Genomic DNA, 19,632 nt, shown 5'->3' with positions numbered 1-19,632 from the left:
AGCCAGTTCTGGGGTGCGTGCAAAGGACTGGATCAATCCTATCAGGAGTAGGCTGGAAAGGTCAGTCTCCTAAGATGTTGGCGATTTCTGAGTGTCACTCTATCAGATCCATCAACCTAAATAGAATACTGGTGAAACTGGCAGACCTCGATAACTACTCCAGTAGGGTCCAGCGTCTCGAGTGATTGCCTACCAGGTTCTGTAAGTACTACACATGATACCCGACGTTCTTGTGAGTGGTGCTTTGCTAAGGCTACTTCCCTGTTCTTCATTGTTCCTTGTCATGTGTTGTGAGGACAATATCTACCTAAACACATTAGGTCTGTGTCTTCTTCGATTGCACAAAAAATTTGCTTATTGAGAAAGCCTTTTAAAATTTTATGTGATCAATCTACTGTATTCGGATGAAGCGTTTTAATTAATTCATTCTATCTTGTTTTGAGTTTTGTTCTCCTGTCTGGTCTTCAGCTGCTGATTCTCATCTTAATTTGTTGGACAGGAATTTAAGGTCTATTAAATTTCTTATTCCTGATCTTGATATCAATCTCTGGCACCATCTTTCTATGTAGTTCATTATGCATGTTGCATAAGAATTTTCCTAATTCTGATCATCCTTTACATTCAGATCTTCCCAGACAGTTCCCTCCTGTTCGTAATACTAGGCAAGCAGGTAATTCTAACAGTCAGGCCTTCTCCATCAAGAGGCTCAATACCACACTGTATTCTAGCAGTTTTATTCCAGTTGTCACCAAGTTATGGAATGGTCTTCCTAATTGGGTAGTTGAATCATTAGAACTTAAAAAATTCAAACTTGCAGAAAATATTTTTAAATTAAACAGGCTGACATAAGTATTATTATAAGTTATGTATGAAATATCTGTTTTGATGTTACCTTTTTTAAACTCATATTTTCTTTGTTCATTATTTCTCATACCATTTATTTATTTCCTTATTTCCTTTCTTTACTGGGCTATTTTTCCCTGTTGGAGCCCTTGGGCTTATAGCATCTTGCTTTCTCAACTAGGATTGTAGCTTAGCTAGTAAAAATAATAACAACAACAACAATAATAATAATAATAATAATAATAATAATAATAATAATCATAAAAATAAGGGAATGGAAATGGGGTCTATGATAGGTCTGTCAAAGAGGACCATCATGGGTGAGGTCTTGGTTTCTGGGTCTACTGGGTTCTGGTAAATAAGCATTACTCTCTGGAATCAGTCAATGTTGAGGGAGCCAGCTGGTCCTCTATGGTCAGTGAACATCCTCTTGACAGTTTTCATTGCATCCTCAGCTCTGCAGTTAGCATGAGGGTTGGCAACAAAAGTTAGATGGTGATGTACACCCCAAGGTGACAGGAATTCTTGAGTCTAGTCAGATGTGAATTGGGGTCCACTATCTGAAGCTAGTTCTTCTGGGATTCCAAATGCGACAAATGATTCGTGTAGGTACTTTATCAGACCATATGCTCTTGAGTGAGATCTGAATACCATGGACCAATTAAAGTATCTGTCCATCAGGACCAGGTATTCAGTGTTGTTGTGAAGGAAGTAGTCACAACATACCTTCTGGAATGGGTAATCTGGTGGATTGATGTCACTTGGTGATTGTATTGCATTTGATTTGGTGATCCTGAGACAATGGGCACATTTTCCCTTACTCTGCTAATGTCAGTTGAGATACCTGACCAGAAGACTGAGTCTGCAGCTCAATGACACTTAGGATGCTTCTCCTTAGGGCAGTGGGTATGACAATTCTGCGTCCCATCAGAATGACACTAACAAGACAAGAGAGGCTTTGTATATACCGATAAAAGCGAAGAAGGGCTGGTGGGAGATCCTGGCATCTTGACAGCATACTATTTTGCAGAATGTCTACTAGTATGGATAGGATTTCATCTGAAGATGTCCCTTCCCTGACCATTTCCCATATGACCTTGTTTGTGACTCAATGGTGTGAGGAATGCTTCAACGTGTTCAGGGTTGTCTCCTGTCAGGTCCACAACATCCATGGTATCGAGGACAGAGGGTTGAGCAGAAGGCAAGCTGAACTGGCAGGTTCCCTCTCCCATTGTTATGACACAGCGTCAGGCCCTTTATTCTTCAAACCGGAGACATACACTAAGGTGAACTGGCATGCTAATATTTTCTCTTTCAGGTTGAGAAGTTTTTTGTTATTGACTTCAGTAAGAGAGCGGGCATTAAGAATCCTGAGGAGTGGTTTATGGTCCATGGCTATAATGAGGTGGGCGCACCCAAGGATGTAGTACAGTAATACCTCAACATACGAGTGTCCCAACATACGAGAAATTTTCGAGCAAATATTTGCCCCAAGATACGAGGCAAATTTGAGATACGAGGATACAAGACGGTTCCCTATGTGGCCGCTAGGTGGCCGAGTGTGCGAGAGGCTGCTCACGAGGACAGCATCGCTCGCTTTTTCCCGTCGGATTTCCGTCGCGTAAAGTTATCTCTGAGCATCAGCCGTAGTGTTTGCATTTTTTATGTGATTTTTGCGATAATCAGTACAGAATTAAGTGAATAAGCAACGGGTCCAAAGCAAGCGAGCGCAAACAAGGGTAGTGAAAAGAAAAAGCGTATGATGACAATCGAGATAAAGCATGAAATAATAGAAAAACATGAGAGTGGTGTACGAGTGACTGAGCTGGCTCGCCAATATGAGAGGAGTGCATCAACATTATGTACCATCCTCAAGCACAAGGATGCTCTAAAGAGCAGGACTAACCATCCTTTCCAAGCTGCGCAGTGATATTCATGATGAGATGGAAAGGCTTCTTTTAATATGGATAAAGGAGAAACAGTTGGCGGGAGAGCACGTGACCGAGACGATCATCTGTGAAAAGGCCAGCGGAATCTACAATGACTTGAAAGGAAAGCAAGCTGCTAAGAGAGGGGGGGACTTTGACGCCAGCGGAAACCTTCAAAGCCAGTCGTGGCTGGTTGGATAATTTAAAAAAAACAGACTGAGATACACTCGGTTGTGAGGCATTGGGAAGCAGCAAGTTTTGACTCGAAAGCCACGACGGACTACGTCAAAATCTTTGCCTCAGTTATCACAGGACAAGGATACATCCCCCAACAAGTGTTCAACTGCGATGAAACTGGCCTTTTCTGGAAGATGATGCCCAGGAGGACATTCATCACAGCAGAGGAGAAGAGACTACGGGGCCATAAACCCATGAAGGACCAGTTAACTCTAGCCTTGTGTACCAATGCCAGCGGTGACTGTAAGGTAAAGCCACTGCACTGCTGGTGTACCACTCAGAAAACCCACATGCTTTCAACAGCCAAAGGATCTTAAAAAAAAAACTGCAAGTGATGTGGCGCACTAATGCTGAGCTTTGAGTTACGTGGCATTTCTTCACAGTATGGGTTAATCTGTGCTTTGGTCCGGCAGTCAAAAAATATTTGGCCGAGAAAAGATTGCCAATGAAATGTCTCCTGGTCCTCGACAATACCCCTGGTCACCCTCCTGGCCTCGAAGAGGACATTCTTGATGAGTACATGTTCATCAAGGTCCTTTATCTCCCGCCCAACACCACGCCACTCCTCTAGCCAATGGACCAACAAGTAATTTCCAACTTTAAAAAACTGTACACGAAGCATTTGTTCAAGAAATGCTTCGATGTCACAGACAACACCAATCTCAGCCTTCGTGAATTATGGAAGGAACATTTCAATATCGTCCATTGCTTAAAAATTATTGACGATACATGGCAGGGTGTCACACGAAGAACTCTTAATTCAGCATGAACGAAATTGTAGCCAGCTTCCTTCGCTGAAAGGGACTTTTGAAGGGTTCGATACGCCAGACCCTGATGAACCCGAACCTTTTGTGGTGGATGAAATTGTCTCTCTTGGAAAGTCCATGGGGCTGGAGGTAGAGGAGGCAGACGTGAACGACCTTGTCGAGGAGCATCAGGAAGAACTCATGACACAGGAATTGATCGAGCTCCAGGAGATGCAACATTCAGAGGTGTTGCAGGAGCTCAGTAGCGAGGAGGTGGTGGAAGAAGAGGACCGCCTTTCTACAAAGGAAATCAGAGACATGTTAATAAAGTGGCAGGAGTTTTCTGATTTTATGGAAAATAGGCACCCGGACAAGTTGGCATGTGGTCGTGCGTTAGCCTTTTGTGACGACACTTGTGTACGTCATTTTCGTAACATTTTGAAGGAGAGACAAAAGCAAACATCCCTAGATAAAAGTGTAGCGTACCGAACGTGTTGCCGTCAAGTCTATCTCCTCCCCTTCTCTTTCAATCCTCCTCCGCACACACCGCCGTTAGCCACTGCCGTCTTTTTCGAAGGTAAGAACTCCATAATAATGTCACACTTTATTGTAGATCATAACCAGTACATAGGTATTTGTTATTTTGTGAGAGTAGGTTGTGAATTAGAACAATTAAAATCATGTTTTTCCACTGTAATATACTGTTTTTAGGTGTTTTTTCAGAGGGTGGGAAGGGATTAATTTTTCTTTAGTTATTTTATATGGGAAAAATTGATCCGAGATATGAGCGAACTGACATACAAGCTCGGGTCCCGGAACGCATTAAGCACGTATCTCATGGTATTACTGTATCTTGTTTAAGAGAAGTGCATAAGCCACTGCAATGGCCTCTCCTTCAATGAGGGGGATAATGACTCTTGGCTAGAGTTGTAAACCTATTCCCTACCAAACAAAGTTTCCAACCATCAGGGCAGTGTGATGGGCTTTTGGATGTGCACAGACAATACTTCTTCCTCAAAAGGAATCCATCCCTCTCCACAGACCTGTCGATTTGTAATCATGTAGTAAGGGATGGATCGAATAGTCTGACACAGTCTCTCATTTCTGACACAATGGTTTCCTTTGACTGTTCAAACAGCTTGTTAAGTTGCTCAGTCAAGGTAAACTTTGTTGATGAGTTGAGAATGCGCCTGAAAGGTTTCGTTTGGCAAAAGCAAACACATATGCTTCTTGGTTAACCAGTCTAAACTATGCTCTTGCTCCAGATATGTCCTTGGGTGTTTGGAAATTTAGAAGAGAGTTTTCAAGAATTTTGAACTCAGTTTGACATTTGTAGCTATCACCATAACCCTGACAAACTCCACTGAATCCTGGGCAAATTGAAATTTTCTCAGGTTGAGAGTGATGCCATTTTGTACACAAGAGGTCAAACCACTCACAGGTTTGGAAGAAAAGGCCTCAACTGACTCTGCCCACATACAAGTAACACCAAAACATTTCACTTTATCCGAGAAGTCTGCAGTGATGCTGTCAAACCTTTGAGTGTATTCATCAACACTGGCATGGAAGCCACAGGGTGTGATCTCGTACCGGAATCTACCCCATGGGATGATGAGGGTGGTGATGTACCTGTCCTCTTTATGGATCGGTACCCAGTGATATCCGTTTATGCATCTGTGATAGACGTTTTAGTATTCTGAGGGATTCGATTAGCAATATGGAATGGTCTAGGGACATGATGGGTATGTCGTAGAGCATGATGATTCTATGGCTGTAGGTCGACTGTGCATCTAGGGCTACTATAAGCTTTAGCTGTGACAACCATCCTGGAGCTTCATGTGACAGTTGTGTTTGAACTGACCCATTAAAAACTCCAATACTGACATCACGCTCCAAGTTTTTTAAATTTTGTCTTGCTAATGTATGGGCAATTGGGTGGGTTTGTGCACAGCCACAAGTTTGGCTTCTGGGTCAACATGTAGTTGCAAGGGTTCACATTTCATTATTGGTGCTCACAGACGCTGAAAACAGTGTCATAATAATAGTCCAGGAGCCAGTTCTAGAGTGCTGGCACATCTTTTTCTGTAACCGTTAGTCATGGTGGCAGAGACATTGGCCATAATGGGGATGCTTGGCAGGCTGAATCGTTCGTGCTTTATAAGGATGAAATAACGTCGGGGATGGTTCAGGTGCTACTTCTGGTTAGTTTACTGGAATGGCACCTAGTTTCTCCAGTGCTTCTCTGCATAAGAATGCCTTTACCATCTTCAAAGACATATACCAAATGTTTGGCTGACCTAGCAGATCCTATCTGATCATGGATGCATGAGCGAACAATTATACCTCTAAATGACCAAGTCTTCCCTAATAGCGCCACACATTGTGACTTTCAACGTCATGATGTCATTCTCGGTGTAACCCATGCCCAAAGCAGACTTGCTAGGAACTACTGAGTTCTGGCATTCCGAGGTGGAAACTATAGTCTCTTGTGTCTTGAGCTGTCATTGATGGGGTAATCAAGCTCTTGCTGGTCTTCAGGCAGGGATATAAGGTCAGTTACAATTGTGGGATGTGCTTTTGAGGGATATTCAATCCTCCTTTCATCAAAGATATGGTGGGTTATCTGTGATCGGTTTGGAGGCTGTTGATCGCTGCTCCAGTGAAGACTCAAGGTACACAACAGGTCAAATGCCAGCAGGTCATCTTCTGCTTGACACGCATTAACCTTATCCTTATCTTTATCTTTGGATTCTTGATGAGATTGGGGTCCTCTTGAATCCTTGCTCTGGGTGCAGAATTGGGAAAAGCTGTCTCTATGTCACCACTTATTGCAGGTTGAACATTTGTAACATACTGATAAGTAATGTCTTTTAATGGAGCACTTTGCACATGATGACAACCATGCTGTGCATAATTTAGCTCTAGTGATCATGTCATTACACTGACCATGACTTGCTCCACCATATGCCCAGCAATTAGCAGTCAAGTAGTTTGTTTGTTTAGACATGTTTGTGAGAGAACCTGAACATTCTCAAACAGCAGTTCTTGTGGCTTTACTCTGTTCCTTCTGAGCTATGAATGACACAATCTAGTTGAAGATGCGATCAGTTTTGGGGTCCCCAAAAGGATTTCTGGGTTGGCAATTCCATGGACGAGATTGTCCTTGATGATCTCACTACTGAAGTCAAAGGTGTGGGCATATCTAGGCTGTGAACACCTAGTCGTGAATGGACAGTGAGGACTGACCACACAAGGTTGTGGGGATTGATTGATTGATTGATTGAAAGATTTCTGGCATCCTGGCATCTAAGGTCATTTACGCTGATAGCATTTATTATATAGTATATGAAAAATAAAAGAGAATTCAATTAAAACCATAAAAGTTAAGAAGTCATTATAATAGTTAAATAGTTTTCAGAAGACCTGCTTCTAAAATAAATCTAAAAATGCCACTCGCATAGTAGGACACATCATGTCCAAGAATCTTGACAAGGATGAACCTGCCATCCTCACCTCGAGCCTCAAACAGATATCTATTTCTTAAGTTATTAAAATTAGGGCATTTGGTCAACAAATGCCTCACTGTTAAAGGTATTAAACAGTCCTCGCAATATGGTTGGTGTTAGCCCTTCAGCAGAAACTCGTGTGTCAACCGTGTGTGACCAACCCGGAGATGACAAAGAGTCGTCTCCCATTTTTGGGGTATCATGTTATCCCTCCACGGTGATATAATATTTTTTACTTCCCTCATTTTATTGCCATCTAGACTATCCCAGTGCTGTTTCCATTAATTACAAACCAATTTCTTGATGTAAGGTATGAAATCATTACAGGGAATGGGCTGCCACCTAGGTAGCAACTCGGATGCCGCATTCTTCACCATTAAATCTGCCTTCTCATTCCTAGACACACCTACATGTGTTGGAACCCAACAAAATTGAACTGTTATAACTCTCCGTCCAATAATAAAAAGCTATTCTAAAATCTTTAAAACTAGAGGGTTACTAGAATTTAAAACTTCTAAAGCTTGAAGAACACTCCTTGCATCACTAAAAATTGTAAAATTACCCTCCTTTGCCAAAGCTATTTTCTCAATAGCGGGTAGTATGCCATACAGTTCAGCAGTAAATATGGAAGCTGTTAGAGGAAGTGCACCTCTACAATTAAAATCATTACTCTGTACTCCAAATCCAATGCCAGCATCAGATTTGGAGCCATCGGTATATATAAAAGTCGATCCCCTATGTTCTGCAACATGTTTCATAAAAAGAAACCTGGATTCTAAGTGTCATATTCTTCTTAACTCCAATAAAGTATTTACAAAAAGATATGTCAGGTAAATTCCATGGAGGCGTTGATGATACCTTGAATGGAAGCACCTTAATTCTAATTATATCCAGATTGTTTAATAATTGTTTCACCCGAAACCCAAAAGGTTGAGGAGATTTTGGGTGCAACTCAAAGTATGTTGAGTGCCTTACAAGGCTTGCAGTCTGAAAGGCTGAAGAATTGGGGAGTCTTTGCAATCTAAACCAATACCGAATAATAGAGGACATTCGGTAAAGGTCTACAGGCAATTCCCAAGCATCAACAAGGAGACTTGTGATAGGTGAGGTTCTAAGCGCTCCTGTGGACAATCTAATACTAGCATGATGTATAGAATCTAATATTTTTAACCGGCTTGGGGTGGCTGCGGAGTATATTTCGCATCCATAACTAATTTAGAAAAAATCAAGGCCTTGTATAATTTTAAGATAGTATTGCGGTCTGCCCCCATGATGTATATGACAATACTTTTAAAAGATTCAGAGCTGCAAGACATTTAGCTTTTAATGCTTTTAAGTGAGAAACCCATGTAAGCCTACAATCAAATATCAACCCTAAAAATTTAGCTTCAATTGCACATGGGATCCGTTAACCTTTGATGTATATATCTGGATCTGGATGTACTCCCCGGATACAACAGAAATGGACAATTGTAGTTTTACTTGTCAAGAACTTAAATCCATTCATATCGGCCGACTGGATAATTTTATCAATAGAGAGTTGTATTTTTCTCTCTACCATTGCCATTCTAGCTCCAGCAAATGATATGGAGAGATCATCCACAAATAATGTTGCGAGAACATCCCGGGGAATGACTGAGGATATCCCATTAATTGCTAGTGCAAAAGGAGTTACACTCAGCACACTCCCCTGAGGAGCTCCTTCTTCCTGGCATTTACTCTCTGATAGAGTTTCCCCAACTCTCACTTGGAAAACTCTATGTGAAGGAAATGACAGAATAAATAGTGGTAGCTCTCCTCTTAATCCAAACTCATGGATTCTTTTAAGAACACCGTATCTCCATGTGGTATCGTATGCCTTTTCAAGATAAAAAAAAGACTCACATGGTGCTGTTTGGAAGCAAACGCTTCACAAATGGAGGACTCAAGTCGTATCAGCACATCAGTCGTTGAGTGCATTTTTCTGAATCCACATTGAATGGGTGATAGAATACCTTTCTTTTCAAGGTACCACATCAGTCTTACATTGACCATCTTCTCCATGATTTAGCACAAACAAGATGTTAATGCAATTGGCCTATAATTTGTTGCTAAAAACTTGTCCTTACCAGGTTTTAAAAAGGCTAAAATAATGGCTAGTTCCCAAACACTTGGATAACTATGATCATGCCATATTCTATTAAAAATGCTTAAGATAATTAACTTTGTATCAAAAGGTACGTGTTTAATCATTGCATATGGAATTCCATCGGGTCAGGGGCTGTATCGTTACACGTAGCAAGAGCAGAATCAAATTCTCTTTCAGTAAAAGGAGAATTGTATGACTCTTGCTTTCTTGTTGCGAAGCTTAAAACTTTCTTTTCTTCAATGCTCCTACACAGGTGACCAGGAGCTGCTTCACACTCGCACTATACATTTGAAAAGTGGTCAGCCAGGGCATTGTTAACTTCGGTTGCTCCACTCATATACTGAACATTTACCTTTAACACTGGTGGTAGGTTTGGGGTGAATTTGCCTGCTATCTTTTTGAATTTCCTCCACACAGATGATGTTGGTGTTCCACTGTTAATGGAGGAAACAAATGACATCTAAGACTGGCGCCTAGCTTCTATCATGGCACTACTGGTCGTCTGAATATCCCTGTTGTTTTGGGAAGGGAATTCACTCCTGCTGTGTGAAGAGTTCCATTAAGTAAGTCTATGGCATCATCAACACTTTCAAACTGTTCTGCATTTCCTTCAATTTCACTTAGCTCCCAAAATATATCCCAGTTCGCCTTATCAAGATTCCATTGAAGCGATCTCTGTAAAGGTGGACCATTGTTGGTGTTTATAATGATTGGTGCATGATCACTAGTATGCCAATCATCTAATGTTCTCCAATTAAAATCGAGAAGACAGATAGAGCCTGCAACTGATAGGTCAATGCAAGACAAGGTACCTGTCTGAACATGAAAATGTGTGGGCTCTCCTGTATTAAGGAGTCCGACATCCTCATTCTCCAAAATTGATGATATAATATTACCCCTTGCGTTTGCCAAAACATCACCCCATAAAGGATGTCTACTATTAAGATCTAGTAAGAGAAAAGGTTGTGGGAGTTGTTTAATCACCTCTACTATATTATCATATGAGATGTTATCATTTGGAGGCAAGTAAAGAGAAAAGATTGTGTATTTTCTCCCTATATCAATCTGTACAACCACTGCCTGCAGAGGGGTACAGATAGACAAAGATATTTAGGGAACATCTCGACGAACGCATATAAGATTTCCCCCATGGCTCCCTGCTCGTTGATCATATGGTGTCCTATAGCTAACATACTCTCGAGGACAAGGAGTATTAGCATCGAGCTTGCTTTCTTGTAGACATACAGTTATAGGGGAGTGCTCACATATGAGGAGCTTAAGTTGTTCATATTTTGCCCTTAAACCCTGGCAATTCCATTGCAGAATGGAGGAAAAATTATGGTTTATCTTTTGGAAGACACCTTAGATGAAGTCTTCCCATTAGCAATATTTGATCTAACAATATTTCCTGGTGGTATCTCTAGAGAGGATCTTGATATAGTGGGCTTTGTGTTCCTCTTTTTCTTTGTGTCCTTTTGATCTAACTGTTGAGGAGGATGGTGGACCTCAACTTGGATTTCTGATTGGTTCAATTTACCTTCTAGTTGATCAAAAACATCAGCATACAAGATATCATATTTATTTGAAGTCGTGACTTTAATGTTTCTTATGGTGGGAGGCGAGAGAGATGGAGGTCTCTCTCTTTTTCGATTAAAAGGTTGTGATCTGTCAGGTTTTTGCACCTTCCCCACTACAGGTTCACCAGGGAAATTGGTTTCAAGTGCAACCTCCATCAGATCGGGCAAGGACACGGCCTGAGAGAGGTTTGTACTATTGTTTAGAATCAGACAAATTGGCTTTTGAATAACTTTCAGATCTTTAAGTATCTGTTTTGATTTTTCTACAATTTCTGGACATAGATTTTCTATGGGACTTTCAACCTCTTTAACTACTTTCATTTGTTTCTCTATCTTAGAAGTAGAGATATAATTTTCGTCTGTATGGTTTGGCAAGTTTTTCTTCAGAACCATTGAAAAAGGTTGCCCTAGTCTTATCTGCTTTTCGAGAGCTCTTTTTTCGAGCCTCTTTAAAAGTAACCCTTTCCATGGTCCTAATGGCCTGAATTTCTTTTTCAAAAATAAACTTAATGCTGCTTTTAGATGTAGCTGGGTGTGCTTCCCCACAATGTATGCAATTACGGTTTTCTATGCATAATCCACGACTACTTTTTCCACAGTTGGCACAAACAGCTGGCTTATGGTTTAGTTTTTCCTTACATTTCTGGCTTAAATGGCCATACAATTGGCAATGATAACATCGCAATGGTGAAGGGATATAAGGTTTCACTTTCAAAGACAGCCAACCAGCCTTAATAACATTTGGTAATCTACATTGATCAAATGTTATAATCAAAGTAGCAAGAGGAATACATTGTTCTCCAACTCTCTTTCTCATTCTGACTACTTTTACTACTCCTTTACTTTTCAGTTCATCCTCAATTTCTTTTTCCTCTATATCCAGCAATTCTGGAGCATATATCACACCTCTACTCTGGTTGAAAGTAGGGTGCGAAATGCATTTTACACTATGACCATCCAATGTTGTAAGTGTTTTTAACCTTTCACCTTGTAATGGGGATAGTGTCTCTATCAAGAGACTTCCATTTCCTTGGGGTAGAATTTTTGGCTGCCCTCCACATAAAGTGAATATTTCCCTGTTAGCTTTGAAAACATTTAAATGTTCATTTCTTCCGTTTTCAAATTCTAAGATAAAAAGACTTTCATAATTCACTACTTCATAGTGACCAGGTAATACTTCTACTTTTCTATATCTTTCTGTAATGTCATCATTTCTCACCCGCTCTCTCTTCTTCTCTAGTGTTTTCTTATCATTCTTTCCATAACGCATATAAGGTTCCAACGTTACAATATTAGAACCCGAGTTGGAGCTGTCTGTACCGAGGTCCATGTTTGTATTTTCCAGGTTGTCAACAGAGGGGTGGGTTTTTTTGGTATGAGCAAGCCGGGCTATCCACCTCTTATCGGAGGATGTCAGTCCTCCTATCCCATGTGGCCCAACACGAGAAGAGGTTTCAGCGGGGACCAGTCCTCTATTAGAGAGGGGCTGTCTCTCTTAAGGTGGATGTACACTGGTCAGTGGGGGTGGTTAGCCCCTCCCACCGGCAACTTCAATGCCTGGCGTCACCCATTACCCGCAAATATGGGTGACTTAAAACTGGATCACTAGAGCCCGACTCTTAACAGACTTGGTCTGCACCCAATGGGGTCTGCCAGAGGGTGATGGCCTCTAAACTCGTCAACAATGTCGTGCCCAAAAGGAAGAGATGGGGGAAAAAAAGAAATACCCAAAAGGAAAAGAGAAGGTATTGACTGATTTAGTTGGATCAATGGCTGGGCACCGAGGTCCAGTGGGATGTAGTTCCCACTGTTCATTAGAGCCCAGCTGCTAATCCCTAAGCCCCCCATCCTCATCAAGGCTTCAGCATCTGGGGAGAGGTTGTGGGGAAGGCTCTGATGCCTGTACCTGGTGGTTATACCATTTTGCTGAGTTTGATCCTGTGCACCAAGATGCTTTTCTATTTCACTGCAAGACATTTGATGTCAGCTAGGAGATCTGCCTCTCATATCCAGGCAACATCACCTCGTAAATCTCCCATCACATCAGTTCTGGGGTCATCACTCCAACAGTAAAACAGAACTGTTGGGGCTTTTACATCTGATATGGCCATCCCTGGCTTATACATGGCCCACTCTCAGGTGAATACTGGCCACTGGTCTAAGTCACATTGTTAATTATTAATCATCATAATCATCAAGTAATGCTAAGCTACAAATCTAGTTGAAAAAGCCAGAGTGTACCCTCAAGCAAGAGAACTCTAACCCAAGACAGTAGAAGACCATGGTACAGAGGCTATGACACTACCCAAGACTAGAGAACAAAGGTTTGATTTTGGTTATACAGTTCTCTGTATTGCAAATGACCGAATACACAAAGATAATACCCGCAAAGACTGAGGGGCGATTGTACAAACCTGGTAAATACTGCTGCCTACATATCCGTGCCATTCTTGGCATAGTATGTACCCTCCTCATGTCAGTGGGGAGAGGTTGATCAGAGATACAATTGCATCCTACCGATCCCTTCTACAACAATATCTTCTTCCTCCAGGAAGAACATGTAGCACTAGGTACTAACGTACGAACAGGGTTATCCACCGAACGAATATGTGAAAGCTAGTTCCTACAGGAGAGCACCCAAGGGCACGTGAACCTAGGAGAAAACTTGTAGACATGGGCAAACAAGTAAGAGATCACACACCAGAGAGAATTCATGTGCGTACAAATGTATGAGGGTGCGCTCCTTTAGGAGAATGGTCTAAGGCGCATGAACAGATGAAGGTGCGCTGAAGGACATAATTTTCTATCTTTCCTCCAGTAGCAGTGTGCATGCTAACAGAAAACAACTCGTAGGCGTAAGTGAACAGTTGGAGGCACACTCCATACATCATGTGCACAGGAGAAAACTTTTGGAAGTGAGTAAGCTGATGATGATGCTCCCGTAGGAACGCAAGTAAACAAGAAAGAACTTGTGGCCAGCGAGTACACAGGAGAGAACCTAAGTGTGCACAGGAACAAACAGATGAAGGGTATCATGGAGCCTTCTGGGGAAGCCCTGTCTCTTCCATGGAGCGAGAATCCAGTAGAAGTCACATATATATAACTCCTATCAATGGGTCTTCTAAAACTTCTTTGCCCATGAGTGGGAAAAGAAGTGGGTAGGTCTTCCATCACAACCAGCAGTGTGTGAATTGATGAATATGAGGCAGAAGGGGAGAAGGAATTTGATGTTCTCCTAGAGTGGCATCAATTCCAGGTTGATAGCAATGACACTCCAACAAGAGATGAGAGCTTTAAAACTCTATGAAGAGATAGCAATGTCAGGAGATATGACTTCAGCACTTTTCCAGACATCAGAAGATGCTGACAAGAAGGGTGACACACCTCCCCTTCAACATGGCAGCAGTAGACATTCCTTCGCAATCATGATGTAACAAATAGCAACTGGAATTCTATAAACGGGAACAAGAAAGTGAATATCGTAGGTTACATAGACAACTGTCAATCCATTTGAGTTATCATGATAACTACATGAAAGTGAATAGTAAAAAACTGTCAGTCAGCTACAGCTATCATGAAAACTGCAAAACCTTTCTTCTTCCTAAATATCCCTCACACACATCAAACTGCCAACATTTAGTTGGAAAGTTGACCAAGGCACCAGCCACCCCTTGAGATATTACTACTAAGGAGTTATTAGGTCCTTTGACTGGCCAGATAGTACTACATTGGATCCCTCTCTGGTTACAGCTCATTTTTTCTTTGCCTACACATACACCTAATAGTTTGGTCTATTCTTTCCATATTCTCCTCTTTCCCCATACACCTGGCAACATTAAAAAAAACTAATAAACTCTTCTTCACTCAAGGGGTTGACTACTACATATTAATTGTTCAGTGGCTACTTTCCACTTGGTAAGGGTAGAAGAGACTCTGTAGCTATAGTAAGCAGCTCTTCCAGAAGAACACCCCAAAATCAAACTTGTTTTCTAGTCTTGGTTAGTGCTATAGCCCTGTACCATGGTCTTCCACTGTCTTGGAGTAGAGTTCTCTTGCTTGAGGGTACATTGGGGCAGACTTTTCTATCTTATTTCTCTTCCTCTTGTTTTTTGAGGTTTTTTATAGTTAATATATGAAAGAGCTTTTTTAATGTTACTGTTCTTAAAATATATTATAATTAATTTCTTATCTTGTAGTTAATTTTTTTTTTCTTTACTCTCTAGGCTATTTTTCCCTGTTGGAATTCTTAGGCTTAAAGCCTCGTGATTTTTCAACTAGGGTTGTAGCTTAGCAAGTAATAATGTTAGTAATATTTATAACACGTCTAGGAAGTTTCATTCTTCTGTCATTTCCACACTGCAGTACAACCCTTCTAACAAATAAATAATTGGGAAACTTGTTTTTCCCATTTTTACTTGACTCTTTCAATTTAAAAAAAAATCCCATACAGATGACAGGATCTCCTACTACTCTTATTGATTCACTACTACTCAAAATACAGAGAATAGATAGAATTTGATGGATATCTAACTCTATCAAGGACAAACCATATGTATAAACTTAAATAAAATGCACGGTATAAAAATATAAAACTTACACCAATAATTTCATACCTAATAAGGATATCCCAAAGGCAGAAAGACCTTGCATAAGACCATGAGCGAGACCCGACGACTGATAACGACGTCCTGCCTCGCTTCTCGCAGCATGATCAGCATCTAAGGACAATCGCTCCATATTCCGTGCAACAGAATTGGCTAAATTGGTCAGTGACACAACAGTACCTGAAAATAAAGCAATAGGAATATAATCAAATTCTAACTTAAAAGTTTATAAAGCTTTTGGCAATGCAACACATTGAATAACACATCACCTCACAATATCCCTTTTCATATTATGTAATTAACTTCAAAGCAGCTAACTAGCTGGTTAAGGGATACTAGTAAAAGAAAGAGTTCTCCCATCCACATAAATGATTATTCTTTATGGAATATTCACCAGCAATAGCCAGCCAGTGAAAACTTAATATTTCATGCTCATAAGTCTGCTAAAACAAACCAATACTGATGAAAAAACTGCAATAACTTCCTCCTGACTAATATCTCAAGTGATGTTTAAAATAATCTAGCACACACTAGAACCAACTAATAATCCTTAGGTAAGACAGTTGCACTTGCATCAAAACATCTTAACCCTACAAGAACATACAATTATATCAAAATCATTATCACTGTCTAAATCACACTAATACAGTAATTCTACACAACAAACATCAGTAACTATTACCAATTGAAATTAAACATCTAAATAACAAGAAACCTAGAATAACTTTAATCAATATGTAAGAAGCTTGATTCAAACTTACCAGCTGTGAGATGTTTTACAAGGGACATGGACCCATGGGTAATGCCAGCAATAAATGCCCAAGGGCCCAGCAGTATTCCCTCATATGGTAACTGGACAAAGTCTCTCACTCCAGATCCAACCATCCTTGCAAATCCTCCAGGATTGCCAAGCAGATCAAGGGAACCAACAACCCAACCAGCCCTTATTAGAGCTCCAGACAGATAATGCATGGCTAAGTTATGTCCGAGGCTGTAACTTGTCGTCCTTATCTCCAGTCGATCGTATTTCCCGAAATTAAGAGGAGTCTGATCTAGGGCGACATACAGTTTTATGGATGCATGGACACTCAGTAACAAGGAAATTGGTTCTATGGTTAACTGAGTCACATGGATGGGCCAAGTCATTGCATGTGATTTTACTAGGACCTCTTGAGGCATCTTCATCACAACAGGTAACTTCTCCTCCTCTTCATCTTCAGTCTCCCTTTCCCGAAGACTTGAAGGTTTGTGCTTAGATACAGGAAGGAATGATGATAAAATGTCCATAAATGAGTAAAATATGGCATCTTCTGCATACAAACAAATGGGTTTGAGCTTTATATGGACAGAATACATGCACATACCAACAGGAGCACGTTCAAGAATAAGGGATAAAGTAAAAAGTGCATTATTATGTGATATTTGAATTGCTCTTTCTATAGGATCAAAAGTTGAAAACTTTGGAGATGCTTCGGGATTTTGTCGGATAAGAATCACCGGAAAATCATATTTTCCAAGTACAAATAACTGATTATCAATTTGTGCGTCACCCAAAAAAATAAATACTTCGATGCGCTCTTTTACTCTATAATCAAGCGCTCTGAGCTTTTCTGAAAGGTCAATCTTCGGACGGGCACTGACAATAAAATTGTCCAGAGTAATTCTCATTATCTCCGATATATTTTCTTGGTCACTAACATCATCCTTCAAAACCAAGACAACCTGCGTACAGAAAAATGAGCAGTAAAGGACAGTCGTAGACTTTGCTTCCTTAGGTGTTTGAGGTAAAACGGGTGACTTGGGAGGATTCCCTTCTTCGGTTGAACTTTCTTTAAGAGATGCAGTGTCAAAATCTATATTTGCTTTGTGTGCAAGCAGGGGATCTCCTTCTGGCAACATGCCTTCCTTTTCCTTAATTGCTCGTCCTCTGTTGGTTGAAGTTGCAACCCGACCTTTAGAGGGCTCAGCTGCGATACGGCTTCTAATGTCTTTAGCAGATACTTCTACTCGACTCACTGGATCAATAAATACATGGGTTGTTTGTCCAACATGCTCAATTCGCACTTTTACATCTCCATGACCAGGGATACTTACAAACTGATCATAGTGTTGTTGAATATCCACACCTTGGCTCCATAATACCTCTTCTGTTTCTGCTGAAGAGAACAAATAGAGTTCTTTATAAGTAAAAAGAATTATATACACATACTCCAACATAAGTATTTTCTGCAAACCTTCAACAAATAAGCATCAAATATTTATTTCTTATCTCCACCTCCTCATAAGATTATTGAAAAATATCTCATGTAAATATGTTATACATGGCTAATTAACTAGAAGGGAAAATAACTTTTTTTCCTCTCAACAAAATATTTATCTTAGTTACCATTATTCAAAATATCTGGCTGAGAGAAATGCAGTCGAGGATAAGCAGCACCATTAGCCAAGATATTTGGGAACTTTTGTGAAATATATGGAAAAGTATAGTGCACAGCTTTTGAAGGTGGAACAGATGGCATGGCAGCAAACATATCCAATTCCTCTTCCATAATTCCCTCTTCTTTCAAGGAACTTTGACCTAGAAATACAAACAATATGCTTACAGTATGTTATGAAATTTCTTGACGAATATATTCCTGTTAAAAAAAAATATAAAATAGATCAGAAAATTAGAGAAAAAACATCCATAATTATAACATAAAAAGACCTACCACATAGGAATAAAAGGATAATGCAGAATAAAGAAAGGAATAAACTACTCTGAATTAAACAGTAAAATTGTGTGAACAACAGAAATACTGTAACTAAAATCACATCTTCACAGCAACATACTTTACTGAGCTGTGATGTAATGGGCTATAGTTTAAAAATGTTGCAGTGTTTCAAGTTTAGCAGCTGCAGTTAAGTGAATTTTGAGCATTGAGTAAACTTTTTCATAATGTTATCAAAGTTCATCAAAGGTAAAGGGCAAGTTAATTTTTCAATTATTTCTATTTTCATTCGAGAATTATTAATTTCTGATGTTGAGAATTACACACTTGTAAATAATTACCATTGAAAAAAAAAATTAGAAAGGCGTGTACTATACATGTGTATATATATACAAATTACACACTTGTAAATAATTACCATAAAAAAAAATTAGAAATGTGTGTACTGTACATGAGTACTGTATATATGGACATTTCTAATTCATTGAGTGAATTTCAATTATTTTTTATGCAAAATAATGTTATAGAATACTGTAAAAGCATGTTAGGATATGAGCTCGATTCAAGAACGAATTAAACTCGTAAATCAAGGTACTACAGTAAAGTATCTATTCATGTATATACCTAAATAAATGACAAATTTGGAATAATATGTATTTTTCTTAATTATTCCAGCAAAAGTTGAAACTAACCGTAAAACTTTTACACGATGTGTAACTACCCACCGCTAATTACCAAAGGGGAAGAAAGGGGTAGACAAATCACCCAGCTCACACCAGGACTAGTAACTGAATGTCACTTTGCAATTGCGGCAGGACTTCCTGGGGAAAGGTGACGGTAGGACCAATATGTGTAAAGAGCTCTAGGTTTGTACTGTTTAGTTAGTAAAAATACAAATTATTCCAAATTGTCCTTTGTTCCAAGACTATATACAAACACTTATGCTCTTTATTATTATTATTATTATTATTATTATTATTACTTGCAAAGCTACGACCCTAGTTGGAAAAGCAAGATGCTATAAGCCCAGTGGCTCAAACAGGAAAAATAGCCCAGTGGGGAAAGGAAAGAGGGGAAAATGAAATATTTTAAGAACATTAACAACATTAAAATTAATATTTCATATATAAACTATCAAAACTTTAACAAAACAAGAGGAAGAGAAATAAGATAGAATAGTGTGCCCGCGTGTACCCTCAAGCAAGAGATCTCTACCCCAAGACAGTGGAAGACCATGGTACAAAGTTTATGGCACTACCCAAGACTAGAGAACAATGGTTTGATTTTGGAGTGTCCTTCTCCTTGAAGAGCTGCTTACCACAGCTAAAGAGTCTCTTCTACCCTTACCCAGA

General features: G+C 39.9%; 1 protein-coding gene across 2 annotated transcripts in view; it reads right to left on the bottom strand.

Moving 5' to 3' along the window:
• Vps13B (vacuolar protein sorting 13B) overlaps positions 1 to 19,632 on the bottom strand; it is a 418,333-nt gene that overhangs the window by 61,204 nt on the left and 337,497 nt on the right. For both annotated transcript variants that reach the window (XM_068386782.1, XM_068386783.1), the window contains 3 exons: positions 17,956 to 18,147; positions 16,331 to 17,725; positions 15,579 to 15,749 (listed from right to left, as the gene is read on the bottom strand). In XM_068386782.1, coding sequence (XP_068242883.1) covers positions 15,579 to 15,749; positions 16,331 to 17,725; positions 17,956 to 18,147 — 1,758 coding nt within the window. The remainder of the gene's footprint in view (positions 1 to 15,578; positions 15,750 to 16,330; positions 17,726 to 17,955; positions 18,148 to 19,632) is intronic.

Source organism: Palaemon carinicauda, chromosome 14 (assembly GCF_036898095.1).
Source record: "Palaemon carinicauda isolate YSFRI2023 chromosome 14, ASM3689809v2, whole genome shotgun sequence".
In the NCBI taxonomy this organism is placed as follows: Eukaryota; Metazoa; Arthropoda; class Malacostraca; order Decapoda; family Palaemonidae; genus Palaemon; species Palaemon carinicauda.
Note: the sequence above shows the minus strand (reverse complement) of the source record. Positions and strands in the feature narration are given on the sequence as shown.